Source organism: Platalea leucorodia (genome assembly GCF_965183815.1).
Source record: "Platalea leucorodia genome assembly, chromosome: 3".
Taxonomy (NCBI): Eukaryota; Metazoa; Chordata; class Aves; order Pelecaniformes; family Threskiornithidae; genus Platalea; species Platalea leucorodia.
Window position 1 is genome coordinate 91,168,864 of NC_138825.1, and position 19,308 is coordinate 91,188,171.

The 19,308-nt window shown below is 36.4% G+C and overlaps 1 protein-coding gene across 2 annotated transcripts in view; it reads right to left on the minus strand.

Moving 5' to 3' along the window:
• The window catches only part of TTK (TTK protein kinase), a gene marked incomplete at its 3' end in the record, with an annotated part of 39,237 nt that overhangs the window by 13,912 nt on the left and 6,017 nt on the right, over nt 1–19,308 (minus strand). Inside the window, exons 3-11 of one of the 2 annotated variants that reach the window (XM_082305913.1) lie at nt 19,037–19,262; nt 14,335–14,441; nt 10,174–10,317; nt 5,424–5,532; nt 5,254–5,329; nt 5,073–5,170; nt 3,932–4,031; nt 3,085–3,181; nt 50–228 (exon numbers count right to left, since the gene is read on the minus strand). In XM_082305913.1, coding sequence (XP_082162039.1) covers nt 50–228; nt 3,085–3,181; nt 3,932–4,031; nt 5,073–5,170; nt 5,254–5,329; nt 5,424–5,532; nt 10,174–10,317; nt 14,335–14,441; nt 19,037–19,262 — 1,136 coding nt within the window. Of the gene's footprint in view, nt 1–49; nt 229–3,084; nt 3,209–3,931; nt 4,032–5,072; nt 5,171–5,253; nt 5,330–5,423; nt 5,533–10,173; nt 10,318–14,334; nt 14,442–19,036; nt 19,263–19,308 lie in introns of both variants that reach the window. The other variant, XM_082305912.1, reaches the window with a different exon arrangement.

The following is a 19,308-nucleotide window of genomic DNA, read 5'->3' on the forward strand; positions in this document are numbered from 1 at the left end:
GTGAAAGCTGCTGCAGCAAGAAAACCACTACATATTCCTGTTACTTTACCTCTCTATAGCAGCTTTTCTGTGTCACTTCTTGAATTGGCCATTTTTTTCTGGAGTTGACACAGTTCAGTTTAATCTGATCCAACTGCTTTCTATAGCTTTCACCAGAACTAGATTGTTGCTGTTGACTTTCCAGACTCCTTGGCTCTGGTATCTTCAACTTCTGATGCTGGACTTTTTCTGGAAAAAAGAAAATCAGAGTATTAAAAAGACTTGATATTTAGTACTTGACACAGTTTCTGGCAGATTTATCTCACAGTTTCTAGAAGAATTTTACCTTGTTTTCTATATCACAATAAATCAACACAGTTGATTTACTGGAGTCAGGCATTAAAAGGCATTAATGTAATCTTCAGGATTTGTATTCAGTTCAGCATAGTAACATGACAACGTTCTTCAAAATCTGAGGATACTACTATAACAGTAGTAGAGATACAACTGTTTCCTTCACCAACACACAGAAAAAGATCATATTCATCATTTCTACTACAACATAACTGGGACACTGAGCAGGTTTATAAAGCATTTAAGATAAGCTTATTGCAATATTTCAAATTAGAAGTCTATTGTCTGTGATAATAGGCAACCTATTAATGTAATGACTGAAGCCAGAGGCATAAAGGGACAAGGCATGCTCTATCTCATAGTTCCTTTTGCAGAGGTAATAGGACATTGAATTGGTGGAAGATTGCAGGGCATGCTGCAAATAACACAGCCTAAGAGTGTTCCTTCACGTGCTCATTCAGTTGTGTTTTCAAATGACTAGAAAGCAGTATCCCATGCTAAGCAGAAGTTGGGTGCAATTCAGCTACTGAAGGACTGAGCTACTACGACCAGTGTCTACTCTGGCAGCTTGAATGAGGCACAAACAGTGAAAGTATGACCTGAAACCCAAACTGATCCCAATGCAAGTCAATGGGAAAGGTTTTGCTGGGTGGGTGAGGGGACACTGAAATTGAAAAACCACCATTTTTCAAATTAAATCTTTTTCTTACAATAGATAGGTATGTATATAATCCTAAATCCAACTCTTGCAATATTATTAGACATTTTCACCTAATTTCTTCAGCAGGATCAGAAATCGGAAAGCCAACTAGATTTCTGATGAAACACAGAAGTGGCAAGTAACTGTAAAAGATTAGTACAGGTATCCCATATTCCACTGTGTTGGTGTGGAGTCGTCAGTAGTAACCTTCTAAATTTTACCAGCCCTGAAATACTTGCTATAAATCTGAGTTGTTTACAACATTTCCCAGAAAGACCACAATGTAAGGTGGTTTCACATCACCCCTATTTCTATGTCATGAGGTGACTTCACATGATAGTCAAACTCCATGTATTAGATAAATATTTAATTAGAGCTTAGGTTATTTCTGGAATACACCAAAAATGTCTGTTTCTAAAATAACTTAAAAATCATTCCCCAAAAGTATGTTAATAATGCAATAAGAATCTCAGCCATTCAAATGATAGCAAAACTTAAGGTTCCTTAAAAACAGAATTTCTACAAATTAGACAGAAGCATCATCATGTGCTATCTTTACAGAAAATCAAGGAGCACAAGGAACAATACAGTTAATGCTGAAACACCATGCTTAAAGCAAGAGCATTTACAGTAATCAAAAGTGTAACAGTGCAGTTGATTGACACTGAAATTTATTAAGTCTCTAAAGAGTACACATTTATTTAATACAAGTGTCATTCACACGAACAAAAGGATCCCTGCAGTACAAGTTCATACAATTGGACTACACTGAGCATACAGAAAGAACAATGACTTTTTTTTTTTTTTTGCAGGACATAGAAAAAAGGGGCAAACAATTTGCCTTTTGACAAACTGTTTTCATACTTTCGGGAAATCTCATAAGAAAATAACTATGACATTAAAAAAGCTTATTTATTTTATACTTTTCCCAAAATTAAGATGCGTACATAGGCTGTGGTAAAACTCGGGTGAGGAAAACACTATATTACAACAAGTTAAGAAATGCCCAAAGTGTCATAAATTTAAAACATTTTAGAAGTAAGTGTCCATGAGGCAGTGAAGCTGACCAAAGACAAGAGATACCTAACAGATGAAACCAAGAAAAAGACAAGAGAAGCCTGACCAAAGCAGAAGCAAATAATTCAGATACGTGAACAACCCTAATAGGAGAAATAGTCTCTGATATGTAAACAGCAGCAGAAAAAGCTACCTAGAGTTTCATGTACTGATGGGTAAACAGGATAGAAAGCAGAGTGCTGAAAGCAGCAGCTGACACAGAGGTTCTGCATTCAGAGAGAATTGCGGGAGCTTCGCACTTTTTTTTTTTCCAAGTGAGAAGTGTCATGGTCTCACCTTTTTAAGCTTCCTTCAGCCAAAACAATCTCAGATTAAACTTCAACAAAAGAAATTAGAGCTATGGCATCCATAGGGTAAACTAGGAGCATATACAAGGAAAGTCACAGGAGAAGCAACCTACTATAATTTGAGTCTGTCTCAAAAAAAAAAAAATCTAAACAGACTACCCCTCAAGAACATTATAATCCTTAGTCTGAATTTCCCTCAGCCAACATCCACCTTTTTTTTTTCCTCATATAAACTAGCACTATTATCTGATACTCTGGCAACATTTTTCTACACTCAGGCTGGCAAGTCTTAATCAGAAACCTTGCACTGTTGCTATGTCAATGCCTATTTATGTTATGTGTATTGTAAGAGCTAAGGACATAATGAATTCGCACTATACATTGGCATTTTACTTCAAGCCCAGCACTCCACACTTTTGGACAGTGTTGCAGTGGGGATTTTTGTGCGTTTTGGTCTTTGGTGGGGTTTTTTGTTTGGTTCGTTTTTTTTTTTTTTTTTTTCCACTACTTTCACAGGTACCATTCAAAAGCCAAATTTTAGTTAAATGCCCCTTAATTCCAAGCAGACCAACTTTTTCACTTTTTGAAGAATATTTTATTTAGCAATGAATTTTTTAAATACAGAACAGTAAATTTTCAATGCTTATTCCATTTCAAACTACTAAAACATCACATATTAATAGTTACCTTCTCTTTTCATTGCAAGACTTGTATCCATTTTGGGCTTGAGAGTTACAGTTGAATTGGCAGCTGTTTCTGAGCTGTTCTCATCCATCATCTGCAACTGTAAAGAATTTTTTTCTTGCAAGGACTAAAACAAACAAAACACCCAAAGAGCATCTTAAAAAGAATCAAAACAGATCCCAAGCATAGTGTCCGAAAGACATTTCCTTATGGTAATTAAATGACCAACAGACCACAAAGCAAATATGCTTCAGAGAACAGGGTATACAGACAAGTATTACTGATATTATTTTTAAATCCATCAACACTCTGAATTTCCATCATACCATTTCTGTAACAAAGACTATAACAAAGACCTAAATGAATTCTATTCTTGAATTTTCTTTCACAGGCCGGGGACACAGGACATGAAAATGCAAGGCATAGCTCAAAGTTAATGTCTATCAAAAGCCATAATTTACAGCTCCATAGAGCACTTAATGAACTCAATTAAATGGACTTCATTGAATAGTGTATTTCCCATGATAAAACTCATGACTGCAGCTGAAAGAGCTCCTGTAGTCCAGATGAAATGTTTATCCCCTCTTCATAAATCATATGACAGATTTTTAACACCCCTCATTTCTCCCATCAGCTGTATTGTTCAGAGAAAGCTCTTAATGCCTGACTATGCATAACAATTTTAAAATTTTAAAGCCACAATGAACATTTCTATTCACAACTGATTACTTAACATAAAGAAATCCTACCTTATTTCTTTCTTAAAAAAAAGTGTTATTATTTTCCTTTCTGATACCATAGGATAGCCAGGTAGAGTTGCTTATATCTGTTTTTAAAAGATTTAAGTTACCTGCAAGTCTCCCAGGTCATATGAATCACCGCCAGTAGATTTTGGTTCTGATGGTAGAAGAGGTGCAATGAAGGCTGTACATCTGGAGCCGGATATTTGCCTATTGAAATAACATTGTTAATTACATCACATGCCAACATATAATGCAATGATTGCCTTTTGTGAACCAAATGAAAAAGACAGTTGTGTGAAGACTTTTGGCTAGAAGTTTCAAATATACAGAAAAGCACGTCCACTCTGACAGACAAGTAAGAAACAATACAAAAAAATCTGTAACAATGCCACCATCATCCTATGAAATGGAGAGACAACTTAACTGGTTGTCTTCCACAGACAACAGTAATAAGCTACAGCTAGGATCCTAAAACCCAATGGTGTGTTCCAAAGTAAATTTTGAAATAGTTACAGAACAATACTATTATGTGAAATACCTTATCCTGCTACTTTCACAGATTCAGAATATTGGGCTTTAACTAACTTCTGAGAGGCTAAGTATGCAGTTTTTACTCTTTGGTTATGCATTTCTTCCCAAAGTTCCCATTTCTGCATGAACTTAATCACAAAGCAACAAGAGAGGAAGAAAGTTAGCATAACAGACTTGATTGGGGAGAAGGGAGCAAAGCTTTCTCCTCTGTTTTCTTTCATGCTATGCTACGGTCAGGTAATGTAGCAAAATACTATTTTAGTTGGCAGATTCTTCCACTGCGGAGCAGTAATTCACAATAAAATGAGCATAACCACCGTCTTAATATATTGATTATCATATGGATTATTTTAAAAGTGAGGATTTAAAAATCTTTTGGAAATTACAAGACTGACATATCTAATTTTAGACACTGGAATACACAAATGTAAATTTCTTTTGAACAAAATTTATTTTTGCCTTAGTCTCCATTTCTTTTGAGCCTACTGATTAGCCAGAACAAGAAATTTATCTTTGCCTACTCTCATAGAAAGAATCTGAGTAGTAAGATAGGAAATAGGTTATTGTGATACCTATTGCAATTATAATGACTATTTGTCAATAATCTTTAGATCAATTTTAACATTCTTAACATCTGACATATCCACTATCCAGTAAAAACACTGTTGAAAAGGAGTATTAAAATCTGTTGTGCTGTAGTAAAGCCAATAACCATACCTCTTCATAACACTAGCTGTAAGTGGGACATCTGTCGTCTTCGCATCATCACTAGCATCAGTTACTAGTTTAACAGGAACCCTCCCAAAGGAGCAGGCCTAAAAGCAAATTGAAAGTTATCAGATATGTAAAGCAGAACGAAAAGTTTAAAGATTTTGAAGCAAAATGTTACATGTTCTACCTGGTTAGATTTGTTTAGTGGTCTTAATGGATTGTGGTAATTAACTAGAGCATCAAGTTCCTGTGACTTCTCCTCCCTGAAGGCAAGAAAAAAAACAAACAAAAACGCAACATGTTTGGTTTTGGTTTAAATGATGTTTTAAAAAATTAAATAAGAAATCAAGCCATTACCCAAGCGAAAGTCTGGTAACAGTAGAAGAATTTTCACTAGAATCATTCTTTTTTATGCTTCTGTGATTTCCAACTATGCTCTGAAGTCCAGACTCTTGTGTACTTGATACTGTAGGTAAATTAGTTAGAATTATTCAGATAATACTGCCGATTGTATTTGTTTCAAAAGAAGTGTTCTTTCATAAGTGAAATTTAAGAATACATACATTTGCAGTAATCTAGTATCAATGACATATATCATTATTTTCTACTGATCTAAACAGATATTTTATATAATTATGTAAGATATGATAATTCAGATGAAAAAAAGAAAAAACCCAAACACAGACTTACAACCAGAAGGAGCTTTCGAGGATAAGCACAAAATGGCCTGTAACAATTGTTAAATATATAAGCTACTTGTTTTCTACACAGCTAAAGTTGTAAACTATGTTTAAACACATAAAAGAAAGATTCAAGATGTCCAAAGTCTATCCAAACAATTTAACTTCTAATTGAAAAACCTCACTGTTAATCTTACCCTATATGCAGAAGGAGGAATACAAGCACCAAAAACACCGGTTTAAGTAGTATCTTGGGGGAGGGAGGAAGAAACCTGTGCTTTCAGAGCAAGACGATTTTCCAAATCTACATTCTGAGAATAAACCTCCACTCCAAAACAGCATCATCCGAAGGATGCTTCCAAAGCTTGCTCCACAAGGACTCCTCAGGAGATTTAAAACTGCTTACATTTAGATTCTTTTGTTGTTTATTCCAGTTATTTATCAGCACACGTGATGAGGACACCCACACCTAAATAACTATAATAAATCCTAAATTAAGTGTCAAAACCCAGCTTGTTTCAGAGGTAGTATCTCAAAGGTACAACTGTCTAGACAATTCTTACAAACTCCCTACCACTGCAGAGACCCAAGATATTGATAATATCCCTGACCTCTCCTGTTCTGCCCCTGTTGAACACTTGATTTTGGGCTCTGACTTCACTTATGTGGTATTTCATTTTTATACAATATTTTTGTGCTACCTCAGTTATGTTTCTGTAGATCCATCTGGATTTAAAGCATTTAATGGGTGCCTGCAATTGCAAAAGCATGCAGCCTTTTCAGTTCTAGCGAAAATTATAAAAAAAAAGTTGCAATCGCAACATAAATAAGTAAATCTTTCACAAGCATACCTTCTCCTTCAGGTTTTTCAGTACAATTTCTGGAAGGCTGCATACTAAATCCCTAGAACTAGCTACTGTGTCAGAGTTAGAAGACAGGAATCAGGACACCAGGATTATCAATCATCAACTAAGCACTCGTTTTTCTCCCTCAGATTCTCCTTCCCCCTCTTAGAAAGAGGGGCACTTTGAATACAGACAGTTTTAGTCACTGAAACACTAAGAAGCTTCCCAATTTCAGTTTCTAAACATGGTTTTCATACTGACAAATCCTAGGCTGAAAGAAATTTCAAAGTCACCTCCAACTGTGTGGCCACAGCCACATTCCCTTCTAGGGCCAACTCTACTAACCAGCTGAAGAATTTACTAGCTCAGACCTTTTACTGGTCCCTCCACCTCACTGACCTGCCAACTCGGCACTTACGAGAGTAATCCCTAATTCATATCAGGTAAATTCAACTGAATTAGACTAAGCAATTAGTTGGGTTAAACTAAACCAGTTAATTTCACTGATGGCAAATTTGAGAGTGCTCTTATAAGCTGTACGCTACTGCCAGGTCAGGGAAGATCAAGGCAGGCAATAGCGAACACCTCATTCACCAGCCCCACCTTAATCCAGGAGAGAATCTTGCTCGGTTATTGAAGATCGGGCAAGAGTTATATGAAGTTGTACATTAATCTTAAAATGAAATGTCAACTCCTAGTCACATTCTTAATGAGCTTTGTGAAAATAAAGTATATTTTTCAGATATAAAAAGTACAGTAAGCAGAACCAGAAATCAAGTTATTTGAAAAGTCATTCTAGAACCTCAAAACCACAAAAGAACAGCTCAGAACAACATGGTCATCACCCAAACTATTTTTGCCTAGAGGTGAAGGCAAGGTCATTTCTCAGAGATGAACAAATTGCCATAAGAAGTCAGAATACACTAATGCAAATACATCAATGCTTTAGTAACTGCTCATGAACACAATGTGTTCATATGTTACAACGTAGAAAAGGTAGCTTTTCTATATTGTAAAGGTAGCTGTTCATTTAGGGAGCATTGTGGAGTACCAGCTATTTTAAGAGCCTTCAGATATACACTAACCTCTTAAATTCAGTTATTTTCCTGACAAACCCTTTTTAAAATTGAAATTAATATCTGATTATTCAGATAGAAAGATCTCTTCCACTATAAAGATATACTTTTTTAAAAGACAATCAGACACCAAGGAACATGTATTTAAAAGAAAAAAAGACAACTAAGACACTATATAATATATCTCCTACATCACATTGGCCTTGTTTTCCATCAGTATAGGAAATTATTCACTTGACCAATATACAGAAGAATTCATGGCTATCCACAGCCTCTCAAGAAATCACAATTTAAGGACTTTTTTTATGTACCATTTCTCTTAACATTGTAAAATTCTGGATCAGCTCATTAAAATTAATTTGATTTTTATTTCATATCTTCCCATGCACCCCTTCTACCTTCCACCAGCAGAAGCCAGACTTCTGGCAGATGAACACTGCAGTATTAGCTATTTCTAGTCCTTAATTTTTTATAAGCTACTTATGCCAATAGATCAAACTACTCAGTTCAATAAAATAAGACACATGCCCCAATGTATAATGTAGTTCTGAGGTTTTGTTTACATAACACTGACACTGAACATCATTTTGAATTAGCAGTTTACTAATCCAGTACCATCACCACCTCACACACACATCCCACACGTTTTCCTTTTTTCCATATACACAGAAAGATTTTTTTGCCCAAGCTTACCACTGGACTCGCACATTCAGTTGCTGATCTAGGATACTTTATTCCTTCACAGTCTGAGACAGCCTATCTGCCTCATACTACCCATGACTACAGTTGGACTCTATAATCTTAAGAGTCTTTCCCGACCTAAATGATTCTAAAACAATTCTATGACCTATATCTAAGTACTAAATTATTTCCTCCCAACTAAACATGTTTGATTGCACCTGGTATGTCAAATACTTTAGATTGCTATGCATGAATGAAAGAGGGGAAAAAGGAATTAAACCAAAGGCTTCTAGACTTGCTGCACAGTTTTTGTATTTGCATCACTCCAACTGCATATAGCTCTTGTCAAAAGCTTTCTGAACAATCTTTTGAAGCTGTGAAGAAATGCATTTACATATACAGCATTTCTGGTTTTGAATAAAAAGCTTTCAAAAGCAACTCTTTAAATGGACACACGAAACAGACAAGACTTAAATGCCTATACATTAAAACAGTCTCTATTGCTCCAGAAGGACCACACAAATGCACTTAAAGCCAAGTTCAGTGATTTAGGCCTGAGTTTGAGGTATTTCAAGTCTAGTGTTACTTGCCTTCTAAACTTTTATCTTTAAATAGCTGAATTAATACTTAGCATTTTTCAAATACCTAATGCTACAAGTTCATATAAATGAAAAAATGAATGAGCCTACTCTTCCCCCAAAGCTCACTGCTTCCTAAATGGCAGACAGGCTTTTGCCATGTATTCTCTCATAGGTATTCCCTTAGCTTTGCAGCAAGTAATGCCAAAAATAGACAGAAATTGTACAATCCATGAAGGATATTCCACAGGATATTCTCCTGTGGCACAGTACATCAGCTGTGGCACTTATGATGTCTATATCTGATTAACAGTAAACAGAATAGGACCAAACATAAAATTTATTAAAAAGATTAATACCATAACTGAGTATTATTGCAAGTGTTACCAAATGTTTGTGTCTTCCCCCCCCTCCCCCCCAGTGTTTCACACAAAGGTTGATTCAACAGGAGCCAGCCAAATCTCAAACCACATTCCTGAAGACATATCCCTAAGGAAATGAAATCAGACCTATTTTGCACTAATTCCGTCCTTATACAAAGCAAAAATATGGAAGCGTTAGACACCACTCTTTGAAGAGTTAGTTACATGCACTTCAATATTTAAGGCGAACCATGTTTTCTGCTCAATTCCACTCCAAACAAATTTATTGCATGAAAACTTCATGAGGTAACTGTTCCCTTACTGAAGTTATATACCCAGCATCCAGTATCAGTTATGTTTTATGATACAGCCAAGCACTTCAGTTTTGTACTGATAAATGAGTTTTGTCCATTTGTAAAATAAATATAAAGTTGAAATGGATTATTTCTCCTAGATTTGACTTCACTGGTATGACTGCCAGAACTTCACCAGCCTGTCACAAGATACACCTCAAAGCAAGCTATCTGTACAGTTTAGTCTGTATGTTTCAGTTCTAATTCTTCTCTACCACCAGTAGCTCTTATTTCACGCTTTCAGCTGTAAGTCTCTATTACAAAGCGCAAATACCTAATGACAGTCAGAGGAACTCTCTGCAGAATTAGAGAATCTGCCATCCTATGGCTCCTGCAAACCACATTTGCTGCATTGAAGATGGAACTGAATATTGAAGAAATAAGACTGATAATATAGATAAATATGACTGTTTATTAGACAATAGCAGATCATGAGTTTGTATCTAAAAGGGACAAACATTAGAAAGGTATTTTTCAATCTAGAATCACAACATGCATAAACTCAACTAACATTTTAAGAAATTACAATTACCTGCTAAGTTCTCCTTCTCCTCATCTGAAAGCAACTGCTTTTTTTGTGCATGAAAGTTTCGTAGAGCAGTTTCCAACATTTCTAGTGGAACAGCAGAGCACTCCACAGCTTTCTGAAGAAGCTGCTTACATTTCTTCATGTTTCCTAAATAGTAAGGAACACAGAGTTAGAAATCAAGGAAACAGAAAACAATTACACTGGGGCAACATGGTCTTTTTTTAAAGATGCAATCACATCCATGCTGTCTTATATTCACTTTGCATCGTTCTCTGAAGCCATTGTTCATTAGGCACTTCCCCCTTAGATATCCACTTTAAGGATGCTGCCTGGAACTAGTTACAAGTCAATCATGTAAGTCAATTTTTCACATGAAGTAGAACACCAAGTCACAAAATACGCTTTACAAACTCACAGAACTGCATTCTCAGTATTTGTTTAGTGTTATGGGAACTGTAAGCAAATACAACACAAATTCTAAAATCCGTTTTTTTTTTTCCTGTAGTATCAGCAAGGAAAGACAACCTTTATGGACTTCCATTTCAATCTGACCAGATACAAACTTTATTACATATGCATTATAAAACACCTTTAATGCTCTTAATAGAAATCAAAGTTAAGACCAGCTGTTGTTAAATCAAACATCACTACTCCAGAAAGCACTACAGTTAAGTAAAGACGAGTGAAAAGGAAGGATATTGTTTCATTACAGTTTTACACATTACTAAACACCATAAACAGAGATTGAAGAGAACTGGGGGGAAAAAGGGCATGTTTTAACAAAACATATTGAAATCAATCAATTTACATATATAAGCGTGTACACATACAGCTATTAAAAAACCAGAAGAGTCAAATAAGGAAAGATGTGTACTGCAACCAAAATCTTTTTCTGGGTTTAGAGAGCATCAGGGCAAAATGATGCAATGTCTTGTTACAGCTGTTGATGCCCTTTAAGTCCCAAATACCCTTCTTCACTTCCAAAGCAGCAAAATGTAAACCACTTTGTTCTTATAGGTGCCACATACATATATAATTAAGTATTTCTTATACTATATAATAGCATTTTTCAGAGCTCCATAATGTCTCCAGCACTCAAAACTCCACTGATAACAGAAGTTAGATGTCAGTGTCACCATCAGTTCAGACTGGGTGGAGTGGGGTGTATACATGAGGAACTTATGCTTAAGTAACCTATTCTAAGAATATTAAATGGTGATGTTGGACACTGAAGCAAGGAAACATGAAAACAAGATTGGCTATGATTTCATTTAAATTTATTTTGTGCATATTTGTCATGACTTGTTTTTTAACCATATAATCAAATACTATTTTTCTCCCAAATGCTTAGCAAGTGGATAGGCTTAGTATTTCTTTTTAAGAATCCTTAACCAGCATTCTACCTCTGGCTATATTTAGTAACCACACATTGCTTCAACAAGACCTGCTACTCAAAATGAAAAGTAATTCCTCCTAGTATTAAGTGCCTCATTGAATAAGAAATAACATGATAGCAAAACACCTATGTGAAAAATGAACTGCTCCATCCCCCTTAACAGATGAGGGACCAAGGCACAAAAGTAAAGCGAGAAGTATCTGTGAGTTTCCAATCAGTCCACTTCAACACACACAAAAGCCTCCATGACCCACCTAGGCATAACATTTTACATAGCCCAAAGCAGAGTTTTATTTACGGTCATGAGTTCCAAGCAATTCACAGCAAATCCTGCTTCAAGCACACTACCCAAGGCACCCCAAACGTAAGGAAGAGACAGCTCCTCATCTGACCTATTTAAATGAAGATATATTCAGCATTTAAATAAAAACAAAACAGAATGCCACCTTTATTGTGTCACTCCATTTTCAGGTCATGAATATTCAATTTATAAGGAAATAAATATCAATTTGCCAACCATAATTTCAGAATTTTGACTTGAGCTTTAGCTCACAATTTTGCTCAAGACAGGGAAGTGAAAAGTATAATTAACTTTTTCTTCTTAATACAAAGGGAAATACAGATTAATCCAGAAGCAATTGGCAGGCGTGCCAAAGAACTGCTGAAACGACTGGGATGAGGAGGTGACAAAGCACTACCCTCCTCCTCTCCCTCCGACCTAAGCTGGACACACTCAGTGAAAAAGTAACAGCACTTTTGAAGTAACAATATACAACTCACATGTTACATTAATCCTCTTTGAAGCACCCAGCTTATAGCTCCACACTGTAGCTCCATACACATTACCAAATGTCAATTAGACCAGCTCAAGGGTAACAGATACAAGTCAGAGAGCACACTGGGGATAAAACAAAGCCAATCTTAAATGGCTTATCCCTTTGGGATTAGGATTTCATTTCAGGTTGACTATTTGCTGTCAAAGTAAAAGAAATTATTGCATTAACACATCCCATAGCTAGAGGGTAATTAAATTCACAAGTGATTGGGACAGAAGGATTAATTTAGTCATTGGTAATCACTAGTTACATTTCTACACTTTACTTAAATTACACAATAGGTTGTCTTTATTACACTTCTTTGACAATATCCTTATTATTGAAGTATTACTGGTTTATTATCTTTTTTAACAAGCATACAGCGCTCACTAAACATTTTCGGGTAGGCAGCACAACCCTGCTACCAAGTACCAGGGCCACCTCCCCTACACACAATAGGAAAGAAGTGACATAAACCAAGGTGAACTTTCTGGACTACTGGCCCAAAGTATTGAGGACCTATTGTTCTAGATATATTAGAGCATAACTTACATAGTCTAGAATAGTCTAGAGAACTGGAAGAGAAAAGGCAAGAAAAAACTCAAAGAGTTTAATAAGTGAAAGAAAACAACAACAAAAAAACCAACACACAAAAAAACCCCCAAGTGATTTGAAGGCAATCATTCATCACCTCCTACCTGCAGACCAATGCCCAGCCAGTCTCCGAGCAACTGCTACTGTGGAAAGACTACCCCCAAGGTTTCTTGTTGCTGAGCATGATGCTTTATGGCATGGAATATCCCTCTGGCCAATTTGGGTCAGCTGTCCCAGCTGCGTCCCCTGCCAACCTCTTGCCCACCCCCAGGCTTTGGGCAGAGGAGAGGCCAAGAAAGAAACAGAAATCCTTGACACTGTGCAAGCACTGCTCAGCAACTGCTAAAACACTGGTGTGTTATCAACACTGTTGTAGTCACAGATCTAAAACACAGCATCCTATGAGCTGCTAAGAAAGTTAACTCCACCCAAGCCAGATCCAGTACACCAAGGAACAGGATAAATGAACTTAGAAAGTTTGCTCTCAGTGCAACTATCCCTACCAGGGACAGACAGTACAGGCATCCCATAAAGAAGGGAACCAGAATTTTTAAGACATTATTACTCTCACATCAGAGTGGATTGCCTAAAACTCTGCTGTATGGCACCATATGACAAAGATTACCGTTCTATTTTGAATACTGACACCCCCCCGCAACTGCCTGGAACATGGCATCTATGATACTGTCAAAAAAGTCAGTCCATGCCATTTTTGAAGCAACAGAAGACACCAGCCATCTCCATTGTCCCAACATGAATGTTCAACAACAGAACAGAAAACAGAAGAATCAGTTAAAAAACAATTGCTAGCTACCTAAGAATGTGAGTGGCAGAGGGAAAAGTTTAATTGGACCAAATTACATGTTTAGAGCATATTTTGGTTTAATTAAAAAAAAAAAAAAACAAAAAAAACACACAAACAAAGAATCTACAGTTGCTTTGCTGGAAGTTAGTTTGCTGGAAGGAGCCAGAATTTCTTCCACAAGCAAGCTGGAAGTATCTAAAGGGAAATTACCACCCAAATTTGAGCATCATTTTTCAATGCAGCCAGAGCCTTACTCATACCTCCCACTGTAAGATCTAAGTTTAAAAAAAACAAACAGAAATGACCGCAGTTTTCATCTTGTTTGAAAGTTCTTTCTAAAAAGGTAAAAACCTATTAAGAACTGTGCACATATTTTCATTAAAAATGAACACACATGTTCTCATTAAATTTCAAATCCAAAAGAAGAAAAAAACAGATGTTTCTTTCTCTGATTTAACACCTATCAGTTTCCTCGCAAATTATGTAACAGAGCAGAAGTTTAGAACAACAAAATCTAGAACAACACAGAAGGGCAAACAAGTTTTTCTACACACCTTGTGATAGTTCAAACTGTGCAAAAGCCACATGCACAAAAGCAAATTTCTTGCAGTTCAGTCTGGCCAGATGAAATTGGTCCCGTGCCTCCTCTGGATCTTGAAGACTGTAAAGACAGCATATCAATAGTTACACAAGGTGAAGAGCCTGAGTAACAAGGATGACGTGCCATGTGCTGGCTGATGGCTTTAGATAATTCTGGAAAAGCAATCCATCTATAGCTGAAGCTTTTCCTCTTCCTGAGAGCCATTAGTGAAGTACAAATAAGCAGAGAGTCCTAAAAAGCTAATAATTGAAAGATATCATTCTGACTCTTTCCAAAAACCACAATGTGCTCAAACCTGAAGAGAAAGATTAAGGACTCATTCTTCGTCGCTGCTGCTATTATTCCTCAAAATGTGTAGATATTTTCCCTCAGAACACCCACCAATCTGTACAGAACACCCATCTGTAGCCCTTCCAGGCTACATGCTGACACTATCCGGAGAAAAATCTCCATTATTCTAGATGCATCCACTCCTACACAAAGGAGGCTGCAAGGCAGGGGGACGGGGAGGAGATTGCTTTAGAAACACCAAGTGTGGAAAAATGTATTGTATTAATCAAGTCAGAAGAAATATTATATACATTATTAGTTATAAGTTATATTCTACAGCAATATAGTCACAAAGTTTCCAATCCATTAGATTAAAGCAATACTGAACACCAAAATTTTGCTAGAGGTTATGAGCTTTTCTACACTGAAGAGTGTCTGCAACTGTACCAAAATTGTCAGATTCCCTTAGCAGAGATGTAGGTCACTGAAAGAAGTTCTTTCTGTTGGTACATCTATAATACCATACCTATAGAAAACCAGGACACAAGAGCATTTATCCAACAGCTACCTCTATCAAGGATTCTATAGGAACATCAACTCCTTACAAGATGCAGTGCATTAATTCCGTTTTCCCCATAGTCCTAGGCAACACAGTCTTATCAGTTAAATTTCATAGCACAAGGTGGATTTAAGTCTGTTTTCTACAGACACACCAGAAGCAGCAATGGCAAACAGTGTTCTTCAGAAATGTAGAGACTGCGCCACAAAGTCCAGACAAGATACTTCACATCTAATAGTTGCTTTACTTTTACTGAATTTTAATCCTAGTTTTACATTCAGCCATAGATTGCTAAGTAGGAAACCTGAGATACTTGCACACAGTACACCAACATTTAAATATTCCAGGGAATCTACAGCTTAAGTAAACACTTGTCAAGATATAAAAGGTCCGAATCTATATCACTATGAAATAAACATTATGTTTCAATAGAGTCCCTCACCCTTTTTTAATATATATATATGTGTGTAAAAAAAAAAAAAAAAAAAGAATTCTTTTAACACTTTTATTCACAAAATCTGCGATGAAGAGAAATAAAGGAATTTCTTCTAAAATTCCACCCTGGTTCAACAGGTAAACAAGTAGTACTTAGAAGTAGGGATGATGAAAAATTTATGACAATGACTTGAAAAATAAATACAGAAAAATACAACACGGAAAGGTAAAGAGAACATATTTCCCGTAGAATTCTGTGGAATTAAGAATGAAAAAAAGTCTCTATCATAGTTTAGGCGTGTTACTGGACTCCAGTAAGTTTAATAAACTCAGCTCTGATCATCCAAAGCAACAGGACAGGCACAGAATAACCCATCCGCAGGCAAAGTCAGAGTAACACAAACTAAGCTGTAACATGTGAATTACATTCACTTTCAAAAAGCATGTTAAAATTTAAGTTCCTGTAGAAAGCAGCAACGACTTGGATAGCAATATGCAGAACAAGACCTAATGTTAGCAACAGGCATCAAGTGCCACACACTTGGTGGCACTGTGCTACAGCCAGAAGCATTACATGAAAGCAGGCCTGGTGTAGTTAATGTGCAATATAAATAATCAATCACAGATGCAGCTGGCTGTTCACCTTTGCCTGTTTCAGAGTATGTTCAAGGGTTCTTCAAACCACCTCAGTATCATAACAGGTCAAAAGGTTTTGCAATAGTCAGGCTCCAGCTAGAGAAGATACCACGAGAAGACAGCTCCAGTGCCAACAATGGAATAATCCAGCTTTGATCAGAAGAAAAAAAAGTGAAAAGTGTTGACGCCAATAGACACGAAAATCTCAAGCCGTTGTCACTGCTTCCGAAGTCTGTGATGCTCTCACTCGCTTTTCCTGTTAGGTGGAACATTTGGAAGAACAGCAAACAGAACTCTACTGAAGAGCACCTTTCTTCTCTCACCAAAGGCAGTACCACCAGAGCACCTATGTATCAAAGTGTTACTTTACTTGCAGTAGATAAAAAAATAAATCAGAAGCACTCTAGGAAGTCCTGAGATGACATGATTTTCTTTAACAGAAGCTAAAACTGAGCGGAGACAAATAGATAGTACTAGACACACTGACAGCCAGGAGCAGAGAAGGTGAGTCCGAAACACCAAGGAAATCTCAAACACCAAGAAAATTACAAGCAATAAGTGAACATGCCAAACAAAAGATCCAAACAAAAGATCCAAATAACCACTCACGGATTAATTTAACCTTAATCTCCAAAGACTACAGACAAGCAACATTGTTGTTGTTTTTTAGATCTGATCAGTCAAAAGCAATTTCATGTTCTGGTGAGGTTACATGTGTAGTTCATAAATGTAGTTTCATATAAATGACTGACTTTATATTATACACCACAAACGCATGAGAAAACATTAGTTTATAATACATTATTAAGAACTGGCTAATCTCTCAAACTAATTTTCAAATGGGGGACCATTTAGGAAAATACAGCAAAATTCCATTGGGATTGATGCTATGTCAGATTTTTGTGGGTACATTTTTAAGAGGGGTTTGGGAGTGGGTTGTTCATCTTTTTTTAAAAATAATTTTCATTAGCAAGTCAGGAAACATATGACTGATGGTATTTGCCAATTAAGATACAAAACAGAAGACGAAAAGAGCGGATCTGAACTACCCAGTGAGCTAGGTAGGTTCTACAGTAATGCTGGTTACCAAAGCAGAAGGTATTTTAGTACAGCTATAGAGAGTGCATTTTAGTAGTGACACAAGATAGACTACTCTCCCAAGAGGGTCCCTGAAGGCTGTGGCAGTGAAGCAACTGAAGACATTTCAGTGGGACACTGCAGTGACAACTGTTAATAATATTCTTGCATTCTAGCATTAACAGGCTACTGACAGTGCCTTCAGTTTTGCTTTCTACAATACAATACACAAAATACTGAGCACAGTTCTAGTATCCATTCAAGAAGTATCCACCTTTAAAACCATGTTTTAAAGATCAAGTGGAAAGAGGTCCAAGAGTTTTAAAGTTATTAGGGATGTAGGAAATAATCTTTCTGAACTTCAACTCCTACTGCACGTAACGAGATAACAGATGTGACTTGATAATAGCATCCAACCACCATTCTAGAAAACAAATTCCAGAAAGTGAGCTGGAAGCCCATGTTACACACTTTCTGTTCTGAGGGAAAGCAACTAACCTTTGAACAAGAATGCTGCCACTCAGTATCTTTAAAGACAAGAGGTCTTTCTGGAGGATATGCTTTACTCCTCTTACACAAAAACACCTTACCTCTCCAAGATACTAAGGACTCACAGCAGGTCATTATTCACTCCTGCTTGTTTCTCAATGATAGATTCAACAGATTACTTCCATTGTATACTTTTAATAAACACTGATGCAGCAATATCCATGCAAATGACAGTACAGACAAAGAAGTAGACCATATCGTAACACAAGATCAAGCCACCTGCCAAAAAGCCAAATGGGAGGACATACAAGAAACAGAAAAAGACTAGCTATATGCACTGGAAGATCATTGTTAAGGATTGCTCAACTCTAATTGTTAAGGATTGCTGCAATGTTAAAACATAGCTCTTCATCGAAATATTTGCTGTCACAGTATTTCAAGTGACAAAAGAACTCCTTATGAAAAAATCAAATTATGACCCTGTCCCAATGTATGTCTGAAAACATCTGAACAACCACACTGTTCAGATTTGGATTAAAGAAAGCAACAAATGGCCACAATCAAAGCTAATTTCATAAGTAAGAAAGTATAGAATGATGTTCTGAGACATTCTTCCTACCCTAAGGCAGCTACTTAATGTAGCTGGGATGCATCTTTCCTAGCAAGGGAGAAAGCAGACTAGACAAGGATACACCACTATGGTTTGACTACATGGATTAGATAATAGCAAATTGTCACAGCCAAATCAGTTATAGAAGTCCACAGGGAAATTAATCCTAACTTACAACATACACAGTTTAATACACAGAATATAGTTACCCAAAGTTCTATCAGATTTCACCCATACAGCTTCTTCTGAGATCAAATATAAAGCTGAAGAAAAAAGGGTCGCATGCTATTTTCCCATGTACCTTAGAACCCAGAAAAAAATGTGTTAACATCTCTGAATCAAATAGCTCTGAACAATCATGTTTATTAGCATATACAAAAAAATGCAAGCACTGTGCAGACAACAGATAAGCCGACTAGCCAAAGCTGCTCAGAGTTTCAAGGAGTCAATATGAAAACATCCCTACTCAAAATGATAATTCGTTACAGAAACTACTACTGAAAACAAACTTTATCATCATTCAAATTCAGAATTCTAAATGATGATTTCTTATATCAAAAATTGAAAATTTATACTTACGCTTTCAACTCAGCAAATCTCACAAGGATGCGAGCATAGCTCTCATCTTGACTATGCTTTTCTGCAGGTAATGCAGTCACTGCTTGACTGTAGCGACCAATGAGTCTATTCAGTAGGCTAACATCCATCTGAGGAATACCCTTTTTCTCTAGCCTAAGCAAAAAACACAGCCAATCTTCCGGATTATTTGTTGTCATCATTATTTGATTAACAGTTCCAGAGTTATCTGACAGAAAAATAACAAAGGAGATTGATTAAAACTCCAGCAAATA